The sequence below is a fragment of the Muntiacus reevesi genome, chromosome 5 (genome assembly GCF_963930625.1).
Source record: "Muntiacus reevesi chromosome 5, mMunRee1.1, whole genome shotgun sequence".
Classification (NCBI taxonomy): Eukaryota; Metazoa; Chordata; class Mammalia; order Artiodactyla; family Cervidae; genus Muntiacus; species Muntiacus reevesi.
This window is the reverse complement of record NC_089253.1, coordinates 106205436-106230442: the sequence shown is the minus strand read 5'-3', so window position 1 is coordinate 106230442 and position 25007 is coordinate 106205436. Positions and strand designations below refer to the sequence as shown.

Genomic DNA, 25007 nt, shown 5'->3' with positions numbered 1-25007 from the left:
ATATATAATTGATGTATAACACTGCACATGTTTCATATGTACAACATAATGATTTGATATATGTATGTATTGCAAAATGATTACCACAACAAATTCAGTTAACATCCATTACCTCACATAGTTACATTTTTTTTTCTTGTGATAACTTTTAGGATCTACCCTCTTAGCAACTTTGTACCTTTCACCAAAGGAGATGTAAAGCCAAATAATCCCATGAAAAGTTGTTCAACATCACTGATCATGAAGGAAATGCAAATTAAAACTACAATGGCATACCACAAGCCACTTACTGGAATGTCTAAAGTTGAAATCACTGACCGAATCAAATTTTGGTGAGGGTGTGAAACAACTGGAACATTCATATACTGCTGGCAGGAACATAGAAGATAGTTTCTCAAAAAGCTAAAAACACAAGCCATATTACCTAACCATCCCATTTCTAGATATTTATTTAAGACAAATGAAAGCAATGCATATGTACATGCATATCCATTAAAGCTTTACTTGTAATAATAAAAAAATGGAAATAATTCAAACATTCATCAACAAAGAATGGTTGATAAATGGTGTATTTCCATTCAATGAGATACTGCTCAGCCCTGAAAAGCAATTTTGATAAAAGCAACAGTATGTGTGAATCTAAAAATAATTCTGCTTCGTCAAAGAAGTCAGACAAAGAAATGTATATATTCTGTATGATTCAACTTATATAAATTCTAAAACTTGAAAACTAATCTTTGGTGTTAGAAGATGATCAGTCGTTGCCTGGACAGGACAAGGCTGTAAGGAGAGATTATAAAGGGGTACAAGGAAACTTTGAGTTTGTTGGATATGCTCCTTTTTCAATCATAGTGATTATTTTACAAGTGTTATGTACATTTTAGAAATTATCAAATTGCACATTTAAGTATGTGCAGTTTTGTTGTAAAGCAATTACGCCTAAAAAGTCAACTTAAAACAAAAGTAAGGGGAATATAGAGTTATTACCTTCATCTTCTCCAGTTCATTAAGTTCCTTATCAGGATTTTTTTCTAAGTGACTTGCTTTATTCACAGCCATAGCTACTACCAGCTCTTTGCAACAACTGCAAAAAAAACAAAACCACACACACACACACACACACACACACACACACATACAGAGCATCACCTTTTTATTACTGGTTTCTCCTATAAGTCCAAATACAGTGGACGTTTACCATAATAATTAAGCTACTGATTGACCACAAAATAATTTGTTTCTTGCTCAGTTTCTCAGTCCTATCCTGTCCCTCCCCTCCATTCAAGTCATGTTCAACCATTGGTAACACTGAATGGAAATGAAGGTGAAACTGGCTAAATTGTTAAAGCGACTTCCCAAATCTGAAGTAATCTTAGTGACAGTATGCTTCCTAGTTAATAAAGTACAGTTTTATAGACATCTTATTTGATGGGAATCTTCTAGTTTTTCAGATATAAGGCTTTTTTCCTCTTTTTAAAAAAATTTGTCTGCACTGGGTCTTAGTTGTGGCATGTGGGATTTAGTTTCCTGACCAGGGATCAAACCCAAGCCTCTGGCAATGAGAGCTCAGAGTCTTAGCCACAGGACCACCAGGAAAGTTCCTCACTTTTTGCTTTTTTAAAATATGTTTTGGTTGGTGTTTAGTGAAATATATAAAAGTATACATTCAATTTTGCATGGAATTACATATGCAAATTATACTTACTCCCCCCACAGTAGGTGCAAAACTGCAATTTATTTATGCAATTGGTTTGTTTTGGGTTTTTTTTGGTTGTTGTTTTACTTCTCACTCCCTCATACATATACACTTCCTATACTGCTTATGCTAACACTGTTTTCAAAGGAATTCTAAAGTAACTAAGAAAACACCAAAATTTCACATTCCAACAGGACAGTGTTGAAGATAGTTTAAAAACTGAACTAGTATTTCTTTCAGGGTTTTAAAACAATCCCTTATTGCTACCACTAACTGCCCTTCTCTCCTCTGCTTTTTTTTAAAATTTTTATTGGAGTAGAGTTGATTTACAATGTTTTTCCTCTGCTTTATGTCACGCTTAATTTTCAACAGAAATAATAAAATAACCAGATAGTTTCACCTGCTCAAATAGCTGGAATATTGGGACAACTTTTTTGCCAGGGCAATTGCATCTAGCTCTAACTTGGCAATTCCTAGGTCATGTTTTTCAACACTATTTTCCAAATTTATGAGAGTATCTGGATCAGGAAAGTCAGGTATCATTAAAATCAGCAAATTTACCATCCACCGAATCATGGGTATATGCAATTCATCCATCTGTTTAAAAAAAAAAAAAAGATTATAATATAAATGACCCATTTAAAATAAATCAAACAGCAAAAACCATATAAAGCTTAAAATAGAACTGTTTGTAACAAATCAATTATCACATCAATCCAGTCCAATCAATCCAATCCAATCAATTAAATCCTTAGTGAGATCAGAGTCAGGTCTTTGTGAGGAAGTGTCAGGCCTTAGTGAGGACCATAGGCTTTAGTGAGGAGCTGATACAAATTAAATCAGTCAAATGAAACTAATCAATCTAATTTACTCAATCCAATCCTTCAATCAAATCAAGCCCAGCAGGGATTTAGTGAGGACCAGAGTTAGGGGTGTTGTAGGTCTTCATAGAACTGTTCAACTTCAGCTTCTTCAGCGTTACTGGTTGGGGCATAGGCTTGGATTACCGTGATATTGAATGGTTTGCCTTGGAAATGAACAGAGATCATTCTGTCATTTTTGAGATTGCACCCAAGTACTGCATTTCGGACTCTTCTGTTGACCATGATGGCTACTCCATTTCTTCTAAGGAGTATGGAATGGAGCAGGGCAAAGGCTAATAGAGTTTTGTCAAGAGAACTCACTGGTCATAGCAAACACACTCTTCCAATAACACAAGAGAAGACTCTACACATGGACATCACCAGATGGTCAACACTGAAATCAGATTGATTATATTCTTTGCAGCCAAAGATGGAGAAGCTCTACACAGTCAGCAAAAACAAGACTGGGAGCTGACTGTGGCTCAGATCATGAACTCCTTAATGCCAAATTCAGACTTAAACTGAAGAAAGTAGGAAAAACCACTAGACCATTCAGGTATGACCTAAATCAAATCCCTTATGACTATATTGTGAAAGTAAGAAATAGATTTAAGGGACTAGATCTGATAGAGAGCCTGATGAACTATGGACGGAGTTGGTGACATTGTACAGGAGACAGGGATCAAGACCATCCCCACAGAAAAGAAATGCAAAAAGGCAAAATGGCTGTCAGAGAAGGCCTTACAAATAACTGTGAAAAGAAGAGAAGTGAAAAGCAAAGGTGAAAAGGAAAGATATTCCCATTTGAATGCAGAGTTCCAAAGAATAGCCGGGAAAGATAAGAAAGCCTTCCTCAGTGATCAATGCAAAGAAATAGGGGAAAACAATAGAATGGGAAAGACCAGAGATCTCTTCAAGAAAATTAGAGATACCAAGGGAACATTTCAGGCACAGATGGGCTCGATAAAGGACAGAAATGGTATGGACTTAACAGAAGCAGAAGGTATTATGAAGAGGAGGCAAGAATACACAGAAGAACTGTACAAAAAAGATCTTCACGACCCAGATAATCACAATGGTGTGATCACTCACCTAGAGCCAGACATCCTGGAATGTGAAGTCAAGTGGGCCTTAGGAAGCATCACTACAAACAAAGCTAGTGCATGTGATGGAATTCCAGTTGAGCTATTTCAAATCCTGAAAGATGATGCTGTGAAAGTGCTGCATTCAATATGCCAGCAAATTCGGAAAACTCAGCAGTGGCCACAGGACTAGAAGAGGTCAGTTTCCATTCCAATCCCAAAGAATGCTCAAACTACTGCACAATTGCACTCATCTCACACACTAGTAAAGTAATGCTCAAAATTCTCCAAGTCAGGCTTCAGCAAAACGTGAACCGTGAACTTCAAGAAATTCAAGCTGGTTTTAGAAAAGGCAGAGGAACCAGAGATCAAATTGCCAACATCCACTGGATCATTGAGAAAGCAAGAGAGTTCCAGAAAAACATCTATTTCTGCTTTATTGACTATATCAAAGTCTTTGACTGTGTGGATCACAATAAACTGTGGAAAATTCTGAAAGAGATGGGAATACCAGACCCCCTGACCTGCCTCTTGAGAAACCTGTATGCAGGTCAGGAAGCAACAGTTAGAACTGGACATGGAACAACAGACTCGTTCCAAATAGGAAAAGGAGTATGTCAAGGCTGTATATTGTCACCCTGCTTATTTAACTTATATGCAGAGTACATCATAAGAAACGCTGGGCTGGAAGAAGCACAAGCTGGAATCAAGATTGCCGGGAGAAATATCAATAACCTCAGATATGCAGATGACACCACCCTTATGGCAGAGAGTGAAGAGGCCTCTTGATGAAAGTGAAAGAGGAGAGTGAAAAAGTTGGCTTAAAGCTCAATATTCAGAAAACTAAGATCATGGCATCTGATCCCATCACTTCATGGGAAATAGATGGGGAGACAGTGGAAACAGTGTCAGACTTTATTTTGGGGGGCTCCAAAATCCCTGCAGATGGTGATTGCAGCCATGAAATTAAAAGCCGCTTACTCCTTGGAAAGAAAGTTATGACCAACCTAGATACCATATTAAAAAGCAGAGACATTACTTGCCAAAAAACGTACATCTAGTCAAGGCTATGGTTTTTCCAGCGGTCACGTATGGATGTGAGAGTTGGACTGTGAAGAAAGCTGAGTGCTGAAGAATTGATGCTTTTGAACTGTGGTGTTGGAGAAGACTCTTGAGAGTCCCTTGGACTGCAAGGAGATCCAACCAGTCCATCCTAAAGGAGATCAGCCCTGGGTGTTCATTGGAAGGACTGATGCTGAAGCTGAAACTCCAATACTTTGGCCAGCTCATGCAATGAGTTGACTCTTTGGAAAAGATGCTGATCCTGGGAGGGATTGGGGGCAGGAGGAGAAGGGAATGACAGAGGATGAGATGGCTGGATGGCATCACCGACTCAATGGGTATAAGTTTGAGTAAACTCTGGGAGTTGGTGATGGACAGGGGGGCCTGGCGTGCTGCAGTCCATGGGGTCGCAAAGAGTCGGACACAACTGAGCAACTGAACTGAACTGAGTTAGGGGAAGGGCAACTCTTCCTGAGAAAGTTAAAATGACTACTACCTTTCACAAGTCAAAGATATTTTCCCCATTAACTAAGACCCTGTTGCTTTTCAATTACACTAATTCTTCTTAGAGAATTAATTCTCTAAACTGTTCTTTCATACATCAATGGCCTGGATGATACTATCATTGAAAGAACTCATTTTTGTTTACATAAAATATTAATAAATCCTTAGACCATGCTTATGAAATAGTCATATTTATTATCTTCATTTCAAACCTATATTAAAGAGATTAAATGACAGAAACAAGGTCATACAATACTTCACAGATGAATTTAAAATTAGAATCAAATTAAGCACAGAAGAATATCTTTTACTTTCACAAAGATACGGAATCATTCTCTTTAATTAGATGAAGAGTGAAAATGATTTTTATAATAAACCAAAGATTTACTGTGATTCAGATACCAAATTCTTAAGAGAAATTTTAAGATGAAGTGTTTTGTAAAAAGGCAGGTTTGTTTCAAATTTATTGATCTTTTCAGGGATGACAAGTGGCAAAACAGCCATCTCCTAGCTGATATTAAAAAAAAAAAATCACAATTCAAGCCTTCAAAATATAATTGATGTTGGGATTTCCCTGGTCCAGTGGCTGAGACTCTATTCTTCCAAAGCAAGGGGCACAGGTTTGACCCCTGGTTGGGGAACTATAATTCCCCATGCCTGATGGCATGGTCAAAATTTTTTTTTAATATATAATATTGATGTTAACAATGAGTGAAAGAAATTTGGGCTTCCCAGGTGGCGCTAGTGGTAAAGAACCTGCCTGCCAATGTAGGAGATGAGGGTTCAAACAATAGGTCAGGAAGATCCCCTGGAGGAGGGTATGGTAACCCACTCCAGTATTCTTGCCTGGAGAACCCCATAGACAAAGGAGCCTGGTGGGCTATAATCCATAGCATCACAAAGAATAGGACACAACTGAAGTGATTTAGCATGCAACCACACAAAAGAAATTTATGCTATAGAGCAGTCATTTTGTGAAAATGGACAGTTGGAAGGATTTCCATCTTGGTTTGATTTTGCTGCTGAAAATGAAATATGGACCACTTTTAAAAACTCTCAAATTCATATACTTGAAAATCTGGAAATAAGTTTCTAATTGTTTTAAAATCTTACAAATAAAGTGTTTCAATTGATTGCCAATCTTTTGTTTAAAAAAAGAAATGCTGCATTGCCTAATGTTTATAAAAACAACTGACTGACATTATGGCAAATGGAAAATTTTACTATGATGAATTTCTTCAATTTGGATTGCTTCTTTGCAAGCTCTTATTTTAGCAATGACAGTCCTTAAAAAAAAGTAACAAAGTAAACTGAACTTAGCAGACCTTCAGATGGTTTTGTCACTAAGTATTAACCTGTGCTTATAAAAAAATTATGAAGCCTGTTCGATCAATTTTTTAAATCATTACTAAAAATAATTTTAAAATATTATTCATCTCATCCCTTTTGACTAGTCATATATATTTTACAATGTAGAAAAAAAGTCAACAGAGTAAGTCTCACATGTAAGTTAGAAATGAATTGTTCAATGATTTTTTGCTGATAGAGATACACAATTAAAAATCTTTGAAGATCGGTTTTACTGCCAAGCAGCACAAATTAGATGAAGTAAAGGTATAAAGAAAAAAACAAAAATATATCTGGAAGAAAGTGGATCAGAAAGAAAAATGAAAGGTGAGTGAAATAAGGATAAAATTTTCCATTTTTAAATACTTACACCAGTTAATATAGATTAATATAGATATATACAGTTCCTTGAGAAATATATAATCTTGCAAGCTTTATATTCAGTTTAACTACATTATAATCTTATAGCATCAAAATGGAGATGTATAGAGAAGTATATAAAGGTACTTTCTAAATAATCCTATATCATAAAAACTGAATTCCATAATATTAAAAATTGAGACTATAATTCCCCAGAGATAATCCCCAATAGTAAACTGAGTATCTTATCAAAGAAGGTGTTAAGGTAGCAAGACCATAAAACATCAGCAATGTTGGAATATCCTTTCTTACTTCAAAGAAATATTTATTGAGTCTCACTATGTGACAGGCACTCTCCCACTCTTTTTCTTCTTAATTCTGGTTGTGTTCTAAATCAGAAATTTCTCATAGGTATGGTGATCCCCTGTGTCCATATTTCCAGTCTTAACATATTTGCTCCTCAACTCTTTGTGTTTCTATATTTACAACATGCTCACAGACTGATATAATGCTTCATAAGTAACATTCCCATATAACACACTGATCTCTGCCTTTCAAATTCCTAATTTAAGCAATATTAAAATTAGCTAAATTATTTTTATCAATTTTGTAACATTGAATATTTGCATATTATATTTACTTATAATAAGAGACTACTGTGTAAATTTAGATTATAATTAAGACTAGGAAGTGGGAGTAAATATAATAAACTAAGACATCCATTGGAAATTATTACTTCATGTTGTGATAGTTAAGAAGTCCACAGGTTCAGTTCCTCAGAATGGCAGGGCAATTCCCTATTCTAATAACTATAAACCAATTGTATTATAGCATTTTGTCTTTCTTCCTAGAAACACGTTTCTGTCATCCCTTCAGCCAGTCGAGGGCACCAACATAAATCCTTAAAATGATTAACACTATTGAGGGAAAACTTTTTTCAGTATACTGAGTAAAGATAGTAACTGGATCTCAAAAATTTTTGATCATTGCTGAAACTTCATTCCAAATGCAGTAACATACCTCATCTAAAAATCCACTGAAAATCATTTGAGTAATTATGTCAGTTCCCATTTTGCCCTCCCAATCACCTACTTCAGTTGGATAGCCATGACATGGTTTTTTCCTTGAAGAAAACTCACAGCCAAGGCAAAAAACAATCTAATAAATTCCTGCAAGTACATACTTGGCGCTGAAGTTCCATGTTACCATTGTTAATCTCACTGCCTATCTTCAAAAGCCATTGTTGAATCATATTAAATATATGTGTTTGTAGTTCCCTGAAGGTAAAAACAAGTAAAATAAAGGTAAGTGCCTTACTTAAGAGTATAAAAGTAAATATTAGATAAAAGAAAGGGTTTCATTTGGCTGGGCCTAGTAAACTTTGGTGTGGACAATTGTTTGAGAACTCAGAGAAAGGTGAATCAAAGCCTTGAGATATTTGGTAGAATGGCTGCTCACTGACAACCTTCCTAACCTCACCTCACATAGGTAGCCAGTCGTGAAGAATGTAGACCTTTCCTTCAGTGTTAGCTCTCTACCGTAAAAACTCACACTCACACCCTTTACATTCACTTCTATACCTGTGAGACCACAAAGTAAGAAGTATACATTTTAAAATCCTCCAAGAGACCGACTTTCAACATGACAGTGTGAAGAGAAAAGGTGACCCACTCTCTGGTGAAGTTAGTAAAATTACTAAAACAAAACAAAACATTGAAAGCCTCTGGAAATGTTTTAAGGACAGACAGCAACTGAAGAAATACATATTCAAGACAATTTATGAAGAGTCAGTTGGAAAGGCAGGAGTCCAGGGTATTTGAATCAAAACTACTCCTGTTCTTCCCCTTCTCAGCTCAGTGAGGCATAAACTGCGCTGTAGATCGCTATAGTTAAGAACCCAGGACTCACTCACCCTCCAGCCCCCAGTCAGATGGCTTTCTTCCTGAGAGGAATAGGATGTCAAGATTTCTCATTTGATCCCAAATACCCACTATTGAGGCTAAGTACTGAGAAGTGGGGACTCCTTTCTACCCAGCAGATAGCTATGAGAACCTACAGGCCAGAATCCAAATCTATGTACTGCGGAACAGTGCCAATAATGTATAATGATGAATCCAACTGAGACTTCATCTCATTAATTTTTTCATTAAGTCTCTCCCATTCTTCAAGAAGCAGGTCAGGAAACTCCAGGAGGCTTTCCAACTTGAAAGAACAGAATTCAAAAGAACTAATCAAACTTGGAAGAATTTTAGAGGTACCTGGAAAAATGAGAAAATCATTAACTTTTGGAAGTAGTTATAAGTCTACTATTTCAACAATAAATTATTAGATACTAATGGGTAGGGGCATATCTTCTTTTAGTTTCATATTACTCTACAGCTTGCCTAGCAGAGAATCTTGCAAAGAGTAGTTCCTAAACAAATATTTAGTGAATAAAAACTATCTAATCAGTGCTTTTCTACCTGATGGGCTATTTTCATTGATGATAGTTTTTACTTTGTCTTATCTTCTTGGTGGACAATGAAATGCATTAAACACAGAAACCATGAACTACAGTTTCTGTTAAAGGCATTCAGTGAGTTATCCTGTTAAGAAGACAATGATGAAAAACAGCTTCTTCATGATTACATAACAGTTAAAACAGAAACAAGAACAGATAATAGTTCTTGAGTCATTTTTTAGGTCATTGTTCAGGTTTACATATAGTTTTGATCTGCTGCTGCTGCTAAGTCGCTTCAGTCGTGTCCAACTCTGTGCAACCCCATAGACGGCAGCCCATCAGGCTCCGCCATCCCTGGGATTCTCCAGGCAAGAACACTGGAGTGGGTTGCCATTTCCTTCTCCAATGCATGAAAGTGAAAATTGAAAGTGAAGTTGCTCAGTCGTGTCCGACTCTTAGTGACCCCATGGACTGCAGCCTACCAGGCTCCTCCGTCCATGGGATTTTCCAGGCAAGAGTGCTAGAGTGGGGTGCCATTGCCTTCTCCGAGTTTTGGTCTGAATAAGGACCAAGTCTAGATCCTTACTTTTGATTGATTCACTGTGACATCACGGCAAAATATCCTCTCCAAACAAATGGTGGAGGTGGTGGTGTAGTCTCTAAGTTATGTCCGACTCTTGTAACCGCATGGACTATAGCCTACCAGGCTCCTCCATACATAGGATTTTCCAGGCCAGAATACTGGAGTGGGTTGCCATTTCCTTCTCCAGGGGATCTTCCTGACCCAGGGAGCAAATCCGGGTCTCCTGCATTGCAGGTAGGTGCTTTACCGTCTGAGCCACATTAAACTCATCAAATGGTATATTTAAATAGATGCATTGTAATGAAATATATCTCAATAAAGTGATACTCAATGCTTTATTTTGCTTGATTTTTAAAACTAAATGTATTATTTTGATTTTCAATATTAATTGTATTGAAACTAATAATTAGTATTAAAATGCTTTATACTGTCAAACCATCTAATTATCATTACCATTGTTTTTTTCCTTACCATTATCCCCATTTATTCTTATTTCAAATTCTTTGTAGAGTCTTGCTATATTTTTCAAAATTTCCTCCATGAGCTTCTGCTCTGGTGGTATATTTCCCTCCATACTTTTATGGCGACCAAATATCCCAAGCCCAATATCTGTCCAGTTTTCCTGTAACCGTTTAATAATCTTGAGAGAATCATATTTTGACACTAGAAGATCCCCAGAAAATTTGTCTCTGTCTTCAGTCAACATCTGGAGAGTGAAAGTGGGATGAGGAAATTAGTACATTATTCACTCATGATTTCATCAAAGTCTACTCAGGTGACTCCCAAATATTTTGGAGTTATATATCTTATTTGTCGTATCATTTCCTCATGTGACATACATTCTATTTTCAAAGTTAAAATGAATTTAAATTAATTTTGATATTCTATAAGATAACCCATAGTTTAACAGGATGAAATAATTATATTCAATTCTATGTAGGTAAAAATATTAGTGAGAAGCAATTAAGCCTCAGAGAGCTGAACATGTTTAATCATTATTTGCTTTGATAAGGATGTAATATTTCTGTTTATATGATCCCCACTACACTGGGAAAGTTCCTAGAATGTATGTTTTCATGTGTTTGTTTAACCCGAAGTACAAGTGATATACCTGACATATCAATAAGTATTTGTGGAAAAAATAAGTTACAATTTATATATAAAGCTTGCTATTATTTCAAGACTCAGATAATATAAACAAATCACTCACACTTATTAGCAACCAGTATTGGAAAGCATTGTAGCAGAGCAATTAAGAGACAGACCCGGCCATTTACCATTTATAGGTAACTAAGGCAAGTTACTGAACATTTCTAATCTTCAATTTCCACATCTGGAAGATGGGGGATTACAGAACCTGCATCAGGTGGATACTATGAAGAAAAAGTATAATAACATATGGAAAGCACCTTCAGCCTAACAAGTTAAGGAATGAAAATTACTACTATTTCTACTAAAAAAAAAGCATGATTTTTTCAATTTTATCTATGCAATGTCAAAGATATAAACATTAAAAAAAATAAGTCACTAAACTAACTAAATTGTATGTATGACAACAAACATTTTCAATTCTGCTCAAATCATTCCAAAATAAAAGAAAATGGTTTCTTGGGATTGGATGAGATTTCATTAGGTCATGAGTTTGATGTTAACATTTGGAGGAATTCTTTAGCCACCTGATTCGAAAAACTGACTCATTTGAAAAGACCCTGATGCTGGGAAAGATTGAGGGCAGGAGGAGAAGGGGACGAGAGAGGATAAAATGGTTGGATGGCATCACTGACTCAATGGACATGGGTTTGGGTGTACTTCGGGTGTTGGTGATAGACAGGGAGGCCTGGCGTGCTGCAGGTTCATGGGGTCACAAAGAGTTAGACACGACTGAGCGACTGAACTGAACTGAATATTGTATTTTCCCTTACCATACTACTGTACCAGGATAGCAATTTGACTAGCAAAATGAAACCTATTTTCAAAGTTTGAACCTTTAAAAAGACGTTATTAATAAACAAAGTGTGTTCTATACATACAATGGAATATCATTCAACCTTAAGAAGGCAGCAAATTCTGATAAATGTTGCAATGTGGATAAACCTTGTGGGTATTAAGCTGGAGGGAATAAGTCAGTCACAGAAGGATTAATTCTACATGATTTCATTTATATGACGTGCCTGAGTAGTCAATTTACAAAGGCAAAGTAGAATGGCGGTTGCCAGGGGCTGGAGGGAGGAGGAAATGGGAAGTTACTGTTTAATAGGAAAAATTTCAGTTTAGGTAGATGAGAAAGTTCTGGACATGGATGGCTGTGATGGTTTCACAATAATGGGAATGTACTTAAGGCTGTTGACCTGTACATAAAAAAGATGTAAATGGTAAGGTTATGTTATGTATATTTTACCACAATTTTTAAAAAGATGTTATTAATTTTTAAAGTCCAATGTGTCCTTAAGACAAAAGCCAGGTACATGAGAGGCACAGATGTTGTTTATGTCTGACAGTTAGATGAGAGAATCAGAACTATCTTAATTGCCACCCAGGTGTCTTTTCCTAATCTTTTCACTGACAACCTAACTTTATTTGACCCAAAAATCTAAAAAATAAAACTGAGAACAGAATATTTAAGAGTATTTTTAAAAGCCTCTGTAGTTTTAATGTTTTCCTTGCCATTCATAAAACCTAGTATAGCATTTTTAAAGGATGAGATATGATTCAGTTGTAGGTAAGGAGTGACAAGTTTGCAAATAGCATTTTGATTACCAAGTTGTTTGCTAGAAAGTCTTACCATTAGCCACTGCTTGAAGTCTGGAACGACTGATTCAAATGTCTTTCGTCTGTGGGGGAATAAAATGTCTCTTTCACTGAAAGAAGGAAAAAGAGCAAGAGTGTGGTCTCAGGACAAGATATAAACAAAGAAAATCATGAATCCACACATAATATAACAATTAATAATATACTTCTCTCTAATGGTTTTCCCAAGTGCCTTCCAGGTTCAGCCTCTCCCTCACAGGCACTCATTTTTAAATTTAAAAATACAATATAAATTCAGATCATAATCAGACCTGAGGAAGCAGGTTACAGGGTCAGAGGCCATGACAGTATTAAAAGGGTAGCCTCTGGGTCCTCAACATTCAAAATTAGGTCATCATAGGAATAATTCCTGCTGAACACAGTGGCCAAAGCAATATATAAAGAGAAAGGAAGCCTAAAGAATAATTAAGACTCAACATTTAGGTCAGGAGCCCCACCTTCTGATAATAAAAAAAAGGGGGGGGTTTCCTTTAGTATCTTTTGAAGCCTCACGAGAAGAGAGCTCTTGATAAAGTCATCCCTGAGGAGAAAGGAGAAGAAAGCCGTTGCCGCCTGTGCTCCTCTCCCAGCTGAGAGTATTAGAAGTATTAGAAGTTGCGCAAAGGCAGCAGCAACCAGCTTGAATATATGCCAGCTTCGGGGGCCACTTCCCAATCTACTAACTGGAACACCTCTTTGAGAATATGAAAAAACTGAAACAACTCTTCTCAGTTTGACATGGAAATAGTACCTAAATGTGTTTCCTCAACAGACAAAGCATATTAAAGTTAAAAAAAAAAAAACCACCAACTTTAGAAAACATTGAATCCAGCCTGCATTTAAAGTATAGATTCCCACTAACCTTGGCTATGATTTAGTCAACCAGCCTCCACTTAACTACTTTAATAGGCAGCTTCTTCCACTGCCAAATTTGTTACAAAGTATGATAGCCAATCAAAACCAACCTCCTAATAACTGCCAGTCATTGATTCCACTTCTCTCCACATGCACTATGCTACAGAATTTGCAGATGGATCCACATATGAAGTGCGCCAATAGACATTAAGTTGACTTGATTTTAAAAAGAGAGTAAAGAAAAGAAAGAGTTGGATTTCAATGGAAGCAGCAGCAGTTTGGTACAGGGATCAGTACGATCAATATGATGTAAGACCATTCAAGCTCCTAGCAGGATTGTGCCCTTGTAAGGGCAGCTGGTTACCTCACCAAAATCAATGTCAGAGTAGTTACAAGGTAAAAGAGAAATGAGATATAAAGAGAGAAAGATCTGGACTGAGTTATCAAACATGATGTCATATAATCAGGAAAAACAAGATTCTTGAAGACCCACGTATTATTTCTGAAGAACTGTTGCCATCTGACAAGGCCATCCTTAATACTTTGCAATCTCTCCCGTGTAGCCTCTTCATTTCGCTCCACTTCCTCTTGAAATTTATTCACTAAATTTCTCCATTTCTGTGTCAACTTCTGCAATAGAGCAAGGTCTGAAGTGTCCTAGATAAAATGCATGGAATTGAACCACTTATTCATTTATTCATGTAACAAATACTTACTAGCATGCACCAGGCCATTATTAATACTGTTAATACTAGAGACATTCATAGAAAATGGATCCAAAAATTGAACAGATATTCCCCTTTCAAAATATCAGTGACACTATTATATAGTCCCTTTGGTGGTGAATTTCTCCACAGTAAAAAAAAAAGAAATTAGGATCAAGATTTTTTTCCTTTACAATATGAGCCCAGTTTCCTCACAGGACTTGGCAGGTTGGGCAGTACATCCAAAAGAACAGGAATTTCAAAGTTAAACAGAAGCAATGTAAATCCTAGTCATGTACTGGCTTGGGGGATATTATTTAATTTCAGATTAATTTTTCTTTTCCAAAAAATAAAGACCCTAATATATATCTCACAGGATTGTTATAAGAATTAAACAAAATGACTAGTGTAAATGATTTGACTCTAGAAACATACTAAATGCCACTTCCTTTCTTTGCAACCTAAGGCGCTCACTGAATTTGCCCATCAAATTGCATAGAATATATCGATAATCCAATTATTTCAATGAACATAGTTAAATTTTTGTTAAGCACTATAACTCTGTAAGTAACATCTGCAGTGTTGACATAAATAAATTGCTCAAATTGCTCGAATTAGAAGACATAAAAAGAAGAGCCTTTATTCACTTTTCCTTAGGTTTTTCATTCTGCCCCCAATAAAGCACAAATATAACTATATTTAAAATTTAGTCTATAAACTAACAAAGGCTTCTTGCAGTTTCACCCTCAATAGGTGAAGTCTCTTTTTCCATGACTCAAGTGAATTGAGCTTTACCTTAGATGATAGCAGTACGATGAAATGCTTAGTATAATTATTCCAGCTTTTCTCATTGAGGTAAAGTCTCTTAGCCAACAGGACTTTATTTCTTTCAATTACCTATTTTTAGAAAGTACTAAAATTAGGAACCTAAAACATTAACAAACCATTGTAATTTATTAAACCCAAATCAATTTCACATATCAATTTTTCAATGAATCATTAATTCGATCACAATTTTTTTTTTTAAATCATGAACTAATTTGAATCACAAATCCATGTTTTCTAAAACTATTGAACTGGAACCAAATTGAACATGGTATACAGCAGAGGCTTTCAAACAATTTTATCTCAAAACTCCTTTACAATTTTAAAAATTATTGAGAACCCCAAAGAGCTTTTATTTACATGGATTATATATATTGTTATTTATTGCTTTGGAAATTAACTAAAATTATCTAAAATATACATTTGTTAATTCACATAAACATTAATAAACCCATTGGATTTTTAAGTTTTTTCTGAAAAATAACTATGTTTTCTAAAACAAAACTTGAAAAGAACATACAGTTTCACATTTTACAAATCTCTTTAATGTTTGCTTAATAGAATAGGGCTGTATTTTCATTTGTTTTTGAATTCAATCTGTTGTAATATCCCATACCATGTAGTTTCAAGAAAAATCCACTGTACATTCATATGAGAACGAGTAAAAAAGGCAAATATCAACAGTGTTACAATGAAACTCGTTTTGACCTCATGAAGGGTCTTATGGACCCCCAAGGGGGTCTGTGGACCATACTTTGAGAACCACTGATATACTAAATCAATTATATAGTCATTCAGTGAATAACTGTCTATTCAAGACACTGTGTGAACAAAAGAGACATAGTCCTTATTTTCAGGGAGTTGACATTATAGCTGTTATTTCCTATTGTTCTTGTTCAGTCGCTTAAGTTGTGTCCAACTCTGCAACCCCATGAACTGCAGCACACCAGGCTTCTCTGTCCATCACTATCTCCCTGAGTTTGCTCAAACTCATGTCCATTGAGTCAGTGATGCCATCCAACCATTTCATCCTCTGTCGCCCCCTGCTCTCCTTTGGCCCTCAGTTTTTCCCAGCATCAGGGTCTTTTCCAATGAGTCAGTTTTTCACATCAGGTGGTCAAAGTATTGGAGCTTCAGTTTCAGCATCAGTCCTTCAGTGAACATTCAGGGTTGATTTCCTTTAGGATTGACTCTTTGGTTTGATCTCTTTGATCTCTTTGCTGTCCAAGGGACTCTCAAGAGTCTTCTCCAGTAGCACAGTTCAAAAGCATCAATTCTTCAGCCCTCAGGCTTCTTTATGGTCCAACTCTCACATCCACACATGACTACTGGAAAAACCTTGCTTTGACTAGACGGACCTTTGTTGGCAAAGAGATGTCTCTGCTTTTTAATACACTGTCTAGGTCTGTCATACCTATTCTTCCAAGGAGCAAGCATGATGATCTAATACAAAGTCCCACAAGTTCAAGGTATTCCTCTATAGAAATCTCTTACCAGTGGTCAGTTAGTTCTCTACTATTTAAATACTTCTAGATGACGTAACTCCCTTGGTTTTTTTTCTCCTGCTGAACATACTAGTTCCCAGATTTGTTTAATTTTTCTTTTAAATTAAGGTATAATTGAAACCCTGATGCTGGGAAAGATTGAAGGCCGGAGGAGAAGGGGACGACAGAGGATGAGATGGCTGGATGGCGTCACCAACTCAATGGACACGAGTTTGAGTAAACTCCGGGAGTTGGTGATGGATAAGGAGGCCTGGCATGCTGCAGTTCATGGGGTCACAAAGAGTCGGACACAGTTGAGCGACTGAACTGAACTGATGTGTAATATTACATGTTTCAGGTGTACAACATAGTGACTGACCATTTTTAAAGGTTATATTCCATTTGTAGTTATTATAAAATATTGACAATATTCTCTGTACTGTATGATATATCCTTATGGCTTACTTTTTTACACATAGTAGTTCATACTTCAATTCCCTTCCCCTACCTTGCCTCTCCCCCTTTCCCTCTCCTGACTGGTAACCACTAGTTTATTCTCTCTATCTGTGAGTCTGTTTCTTTTACAGGTTTGTTTCTTATATATTTACTGTCACAATTGTTTCTCTGGACATATCAATGTCTCTTTTAAAGTTCTGCATCAGAATAGAACTTTCATGTCATAGATGAGATCTGACTATTCTAGAGGAAAGTGGGACAGCATTTTGAATGTGTTTAGGGTCATAATTTTCTGTTAATACTGTAATTTCCAGATGTGACATTAGGCAATCAACCAGGAAACACTGAATACTGTATTGTGGGACATTGCTATAATACTTGTCTAAAGCAACTTGTCATTGTCTACAGGTTGCCATATTTCAATTCAGTTGTCATCTTGGGTACCAAAGTATTAAATAATAGAACCAAAGTGACTTATCCAGTGATTGTAATACAGTTACATCATTTAAAAAAATAAAAGAACCACTTTCCCTAGTTTATTAATATCTAATTAAAGTTGAAAGTTTTAACACATTCACAAACAACAGAAATAGAATACCTGCTCATACTCATAGGTTCTGGTGAAAAAAAGAGCCCTTGATTGGGCAACAGGCAGGTACCCAATAGAGGAGAAACAAGAGAAAAAAATGTAACTTCTTCTTTTCAAGGTTTATAATAGAATAGTTGCATTATTCATCAATTAAATGTATATCTTCATTTCTAAAGATTTTTTCTACATGAAAACAACCTAAATGTCCAATGACAGACGAATGGATAAAGAAGATGTGGTATAGACACACACATACGTCCACTGGGATATTACTCAGCCATTAAAAAGAATGAAATGCCACTTGCAGCAACATGAATGGATCTAGAAATTGTCATACCAAGTGAAGCAAGTCAAACAAAGACAAGTATCTTATGACATTGTTCATATGTGGAATCTAAAAAAAAAAAAAATTGTACAAAAGAACCAATCTACAAATAGAAATAGAGTCACAGATACAGAAAACAAATATGGTTACCAAGGGGGAAAGAGGGGATGGGAGGGATAAATTGGGACATTGAGACTGGCATACACACACTAATATATATAAGACAGATAACTTGTAATGACCTGTATTGGAATAGGATTTTAAAAAGAGTGGATACATGTATACATATAACTGATTCACTTTGCTGTACAGCAGAACTAACACAACATTCCAAATTAACTATATTCCAATACAAACTAATTTTTTAAAAATAAATAAAAATTTACAAAAATTTTTCCGAAGATGTGATGTGTGTATATATATATACATAATGAAATATTACTTAGTCATTAAAAAGAATGAAATAATGCCATTTGCAGCAACATGGATGGACCTAGAGATTATCAAAGGCTTCCCTGGTAGCTCAGCTGGTAAAGAATCTGCCTGCAATGCAGGAGACCTGGGTTTGATCCCTGGGTTGGGAAGATCCCCTGGAGAAGGGAATAGCTACCCACTCCAGTATTCTGGCCTGGAAAATTACAACTGAGCGACTTTCACTTTCCCTTTCAGAGATTATAGTACTAAGTGAGTCAGAAGCAAAGACAAATAACATGATATCACTTACATGTGGAATTAAAATAAACACAAATAAACATATCTACAAAACAAAAATATACTCAAAGATATAGAAAAAAGATCTGTGGTTGCCAAGGAAGTGAGTCAGGCAGGGAAGGACTGGGAGTTTGGAATTAGCAAACATAAACTATTATATGTAGGATGGATAAACACTGATGTCCTATACTGTATAGCATAAGGAGCTCTACTCAATATCCTGTGATAAACCATAAAGGACAAGAAGATGAAAAAAGAATGTCTATATATGTATAGCTGAGTCACTTTGCTGTACAACAGAAATTAAATACAACATTGTAAATCAAGTACACTTCAATAAAAATTTTAAAATAAAACAAAATTTTTGTCTAGATTATTGAAAATTATAAAATGAAACTTTATCTAGCCAAAAAAGAAGCTGATTTCAGAGGAAACAACCTTTACAGATAATTCATATGTAGCTGAGCTCCAGATATCTCTTTCCACCATTAACTGTTTAATATCACTCTCCATCCTTTCTCTTTGTAATGTATATAGGTCATGATATTCTTCTACAATTCTAAAAGAAAAATGAAGAACAGATACATAATACATATCTCAAAAAAATAACTTTGTTCTAAAGTAGGTAAATTGTTCCTTTAAAACTCATCATAAGGTAATTATGGCATAATTGCTGGATATATTAGTAACATTAATATACAGGGAAATAGAAGAAAAAATATTCAAATTTCATGTATAAATCTTACAGAGGTCTTAAGGAAAAATTTAATATATTGTTCTCTAAAGAAAACTGCTCTAAACACTTTTCATCATATTCTTCTTTATTCTCTAGAATTTTCACACCATGGTATTCCAGTGGTATAACAACATGACTTTTAATGAAAAATTCTAAATACATGTAGTAGTAACACAGCTGCTTTTAGCTTTTTTTTCTCATTGAATTTAGCATTCTTTACTAAGAAGATACAAAGGCACAAAGCCCAATAATTGTGAGCTATATTTTAAAATTATATATAATTAGCATAAGATTTAAAGAAATTCTCTACCAATCAAAAGCTTAAGTTTAATTAAGTACCTTTATCTTAAATCTTTTTTCTTCATGTTTACCAAAATATATCTTTTCCTTCTAACTGAATTATAAGCCCTTCCAAGATTAAAAAGAAACACAGAAATTATAAAGTGATTGGTAGCTTTTCACAAACCTTTCGAAACACTTCCTCCTAAAGAATATTAGGACTTCCCTGGTGGCTCAGTGGTGAAGAATCTGCCTGCCAATGTAGGAGACGCAGATTCTATCCCTAGGTGGGGAAGATCCCCTAGAGAAGAAAATGGCAACCCACTCCAGGATTCTTGCCTGGAAAATTCCATGGATAGAGAAGCCTGGCGGGTTACAGTTCATGGGGCCTCAAAAGAGTTGGACATGACTTAGCGACTAAACAACAACAAAAACATTAACTTTTCTGAAAGAATAAAAAGCCAGTGACATAAAATTCTTCTGATTTCATTGAAAGCCATTAACCACCACCATCAGTTCCTAAAGCCTCCTTCTATTTGGAGGCTTTGACTTGTTCAAACTGCAAAAAAATAAATCACCACAGATGTCATGCAGATGAATATACACAAAAAAATTCAACAAGCTATATAACCTTAACAGCTACACACTAAAATTAATGCACTAACTATGCACTAAAATTAATGACCCTTGTTTATAACAACCAAAGAAAAAAAATGCAGAAATAACCTTAATGTCCAACAAGGGACTGGCCAAATAAAATACATAATGTAGCTAGCTCTCTGATGAAAATACTCTGTTGCTAATTAAAGATCATGTTCTTAACACTGTACTACATAGGAAAACTTTTTGTGTAAAACATAAAACAAGAAAACCCAAATGATAATGGTCTATATTCAGCTTTATATGATTTTTAAAAAAACACATAGAAAAAAGAAAAACATATTGAAACAGTAATAGTAGTTAACTCTAAAAGAATTGTGAATGTTCTTTATTTTCTTATTTATGTGTGTCTCTATCTTCCAAATTTTCAACAAAATAATCATTATAAAAATATTACCCATAATTTCTAGTCACATGCAAAACATGAACCATCCTACTTCAGAACTATCAATGTTTAAAGAAGGTGAGCCCTTATCCCTCTTTTTTTTCCCCCTTCTCTTTGATTTTAGATGTTTTGTTTTTATAATGGACATCAGCACAAAAGAAGGTCTAGCTTATTTTTTTAATTCATTCGACAAATATCTGTTTAGTGCCTGCTATATCCCAAGTAATATTCAAAACTAAACAAAAACTAAAAATAAACTTTGCCCTTATAAAGTTTATTTAGAAGAGCTAATGAGTAAATTAAAGTAAAACATACTATATTAAGTAGTGATAGTGCTGTGGATAAAAATAAGTCAGATAAAGAGGATTAAGAATATGAAGTGTATTACAATTTTAAATAGAGGGGTCAGGAAAGACCGTATTGATAAGACATTTGAGCAAAGGTCCAAAAGAAGGAGGGAGGAAACCATACAGCTGTCTGGGGGAGAAGGAACCCAGGACCTAAAGCAGGCCACCCTAGTGTGTTTAAAGAACAGCACAAAGACAAGCAGATTTAGAATAAAGTAGAAGTCAGAGAAATTCTGGTAGGATGAGTCCTGTGATTTTTTTAAAATGGTCTTTTACTGTAAGATAGAGGTACTGAAGAATTTTGAACTGAGAAATGACATCATTTGAGTCAAGTGTTAAGAGATCACGCTGGCTGGTGTATGAAGAGCAACTGAGCAACTGAGCTTAACTGAACTGATACACACACACACATACACACACATAAAACCGAATCACTTTGCTCTGCACCAGAAACTATCACAACACTGTAAATCAAGTATACTTCAATTCAGTTCAGTTCAGTTCAGTCGCTCAGTCGTGTCCGACTCTTTGTGACCCCATGAACCGCAGCACACCAGGCCTCCCTGTCCATCACCAACTCCCGGAATCCACCCAAACTCATGTCCATCAAGTTGGTGATGCCACCCAACCATCTCAACCTCTGTCGTCCCCTTCTCCTCCTGCCCTCAATCTTTCCCAGCATCAGGGTCTTTTCCAATGAGTCAGCTCTTCGCATCAGGTGGCCACTTCAATTAAATAAATAAATAATAGAAATTGGCGAGATGAAAGGAACCTGTAAGGGATATCAATAAGAAGGAGCCAAGAGTAAAGTAGCAGGAAAACTAGGACAGAATAATATACTAAAAGACATTGTTTTAAGTAAAAGCAACTGGTCAGTTATGACGAATGCTGCTGGTAAGTCAAGCTAAATGAGAATTGAGAATGGGCCTTTGGATATAATAATATGGAAGTCACTGGTGACTCTAACAAGTACAATTGTCAGGTGGGATGGTACGGTTGAAAGCCTGATTGGAGTGGGTTCAAGTGATAATGGGAGGACAGAAAGTGGAGAAAAGGAGTATGACAACCTTTTGAGGAAGTCTGTTGTAAGGGGAACAGAGAAATGGAGACACAGCTAGAAGGGGATTTGTCGTCCTCAGAGACTTGGAAGTTTTTAGGTATGGTTTTTGGGTCTGGGGAAGGGGGTTTTTCTTTTGTTATTACTGTTTTTAAGATAAGAGCAATTGCAGCATATTTGTATACTGGTGTGACTGATCAAGTAGAGGGAAATACTAATGATACAGGAGAAAGAGGGAATATTTGCTGAAAATATCAAGAGTAGGTAAGAGCGGATGTAACAGGACATAAATGGAGAGACTGACCTTAGAAAGGAGACAGTTTATCCACAGTGAGAGAAGGAACGAGCGAATGTACGAGCACAGATGTAGGGGGGTGGGGAGATGTACAGAGAACTGAGCTCTCTCTTTAGTTTGCTTCTGTTTTTTAGAAAGCAAGGTCATCATCTCAGAAAGAGGATGGAGAGGTAATATCAGAGATAAGAGGATAAAAGACAGAGTATAAGGTAGTTATTTACTAAGATAACAAGGATGACTCAGCTACAGAAAACAGTAGTACGTTCAGTGGACAAAAAATGATCAAGATACCCCTCTAATTCTAGCAAGTGATTAAACAGAATACAAGTCAGAAAGTTATTTTTGAATTTATATTTTGTATAAATTTGTGTTTTTCTTGACATTTAGAAAATATGGTCACTCTTTAACATTTAAAAAAAAAATGCAAAAGATAATGCTGGATTAAAAGGCACACAGAATAAGATACAATGGGTGGTACTAGATTGGGTACTGGTTTGGACAACTCAATGTAAAATTCATTTTGGGAATAATTAGGAACATTCAAATAAGAATTTGGCTGGGACTTTTCTGGTGGTCCAGAAGTTAAGATTTCATGCTTTAAATGCAGGAGTCCCAAGTTCAATCCCTACTCAGGGAACTAAGATCCCACATGCCACGCAGTGCAGCCGAATAAATAAAGTTAAAAAAAAAAGAATTGGGTAATTTATGAGGTAAAAATTTGCTGAAACAGGCATGGATTATTGACTGAAAAAACAGGCTAACAGTATGTACAACACAATTTTGGTTTAAAAAATGCACATACACACATGTACATAGAAAAAAGATCCATAAGAATATACACTAAGGTATTTATGGTAATAATCTATAGGGAGTGAAATTGTGATTTTTTTTAAAATTTATTTTTGATTGTATTTATTAATTTTCTTAAAAGGCACATGTACTGTTTCTATGATAATAATATTTTAAATCAACTAAATAAAAATTAAAATGCAATCAGATGTATCTTTTGATACATACCCAAGAGCTTCCTAGTAATCAGAACTCTAACAGAAAATGAAATAGAAGTTAGAAAACTACAGCCTGTGGGTCAAACCTGGCCCATCGCTGATTTAGTATAGCCCATGAGTTAAGAACTTTACTTTTACATTTTTTTATGTATTTGATTTACTTTTTAATAGTTTTTAGTGGTTAAAAAACAATTGGAAAATAATATTCTGTAGTAAATGGAAATGTTATAAATTCAGATTTCAGTGTCAGTAAATAAAATTTTACTGGAACACTGTGATGTTCTGGTATTGTCCTTGGCTGCTTCTGCACTACAGTGGCACACATTTCACAAAGGCAGAGTTGTATTAGAAACCGGATCTCCCCATCTGCCCCTTTATAGAAAAAGTCGGCTAACTCCCTGAAATAGAATAACAACATTAGGACCTCAGTAGAGTCACTAACATCTAAAAGAGAACTAGACTCACATTACTAACTACTAACTTGGAAAATGCAAACAAAAACCAGATACATTTTCATATTTGTAAGACTATAAAAGATATGGGCAAAAGGGAAATCTCATACACTGATTAGAGGATACACCAGTACAACTACTTTGGGGAGTATTTGGTAACACCTAGCAAGACAAGGCTAGAATATGCCATGACCCAGTAATTCCACTTCTAGGTTTTACACCCTTGGAAAACTCTCATACAAGGAGACACAAGATGTGTATTACAACAATGTGTGGAAGAGTTAATACATACAAAGAGCTTTAGGTATATTAACTCCTTCAGGAACTGCTATAATTTACAAAAACTTCAAATTCTTCTAAAAATTTTATTTCTTGAAAGAAGGTGTGAATATGACATAATGGTTAACATTTGGTAACTCACCTGGCATTCTTTTCAGCATCTAAAACAGCTTGTGCCAAATCTCTGTGGGCCTTCTCTGCTTCCTTTGTTAATTTTGTATCATGGGCCCGAACCAGACATAGTTCCCTGAAATAGAGCAAGCCAATTTTATAGTCATAGCTGAAGATTTTGAAAAAGTTTCTGCCTAGGAAATCAGATTTATACTCAGGAATCTTCTGTTATCATGCGTATATCTCTTCCCAGTTTTTCTACCCTATAAACCCAGGCAAGAAATCTAGTGTTCATTCAGGTCAACTCTAACCAGGTTGAGGAATGGAATCAGACTGGCTAGAACAGGCAGAAAGAAGATGTGGAGAGTTCTCTAGAATGGAGTGAAGGCAGATGCTGGCAGCCAAGGCCTTAAGGCTGCTCTATCCTACCCTTTGGCATGTCTGTTCTATTGTCTTCATTCCTGCCACTAACATCTTGCCACAAGGCTAACCAATCACAAAATGTGATAGCTATTATACATACTGCTTATTCTCTTCGGGATTTGTATCTTAACATCCATAATCATGGCACTGCTCTGTAAACCAGATTAAGAAAAGCACCTTTATTTTGGAAGGAAGAACAAGGGTCTTTTCCCTATTAAATATACACAGAGCCCTAGTTTTGTGTTAACCTATGTAACTCATGTCTCTACATCTCTATCTAGGCCTTTCTGTTCTCTTGCAAAA

General features: G+C 35.6%; 1 protein-coding gene across 1 annotated transcript in view; it reads right to left on the bottom strand.

Annotated features, from left to right (window-relative positions):
* The window catches only part of AXDND1 (axonemal dynein light chain domain containing 1), a 71257-nt gene that overhangs the window by 27975 nt on the left and 18275 nt on the right, over nt 1-25007 (bottom strand). Inside the window, exons 10-19 of the mRNA XM_065937172.1 lie at nt 24313-24417; nt 19112-19232; nt 15079-15180; nt 14073-14236; nt 12720-12795; nt 10409-10643; nt 8971-9172; nt 8098-8191; nt 2097-2293; nt 988-1084 (exon numbers count right to left, since the gene is read on the bottom strand). Of these exons, the coding sequence (XP_065793244.1) occupies nt 988-1084; nt 2097-2293; nt 8098-8191; nt 8971-9172; nt 10409-10643; nt 12720-12795; nt 14073-14236; nt 15079-15180; nt 19112-19232; nt 24313-24417 (1393 nt within the window). The remainder of the gene's footprint in view (nt 1-987; nt 1085-2096; nt 2294-8097; nt 8192-8970; nt 9173-10408; nt 10644-12719; nt 12796-14072; nt 14237-15078; nt 15181-19111; nt 19233-24312; nt 24418-25007) is intronic.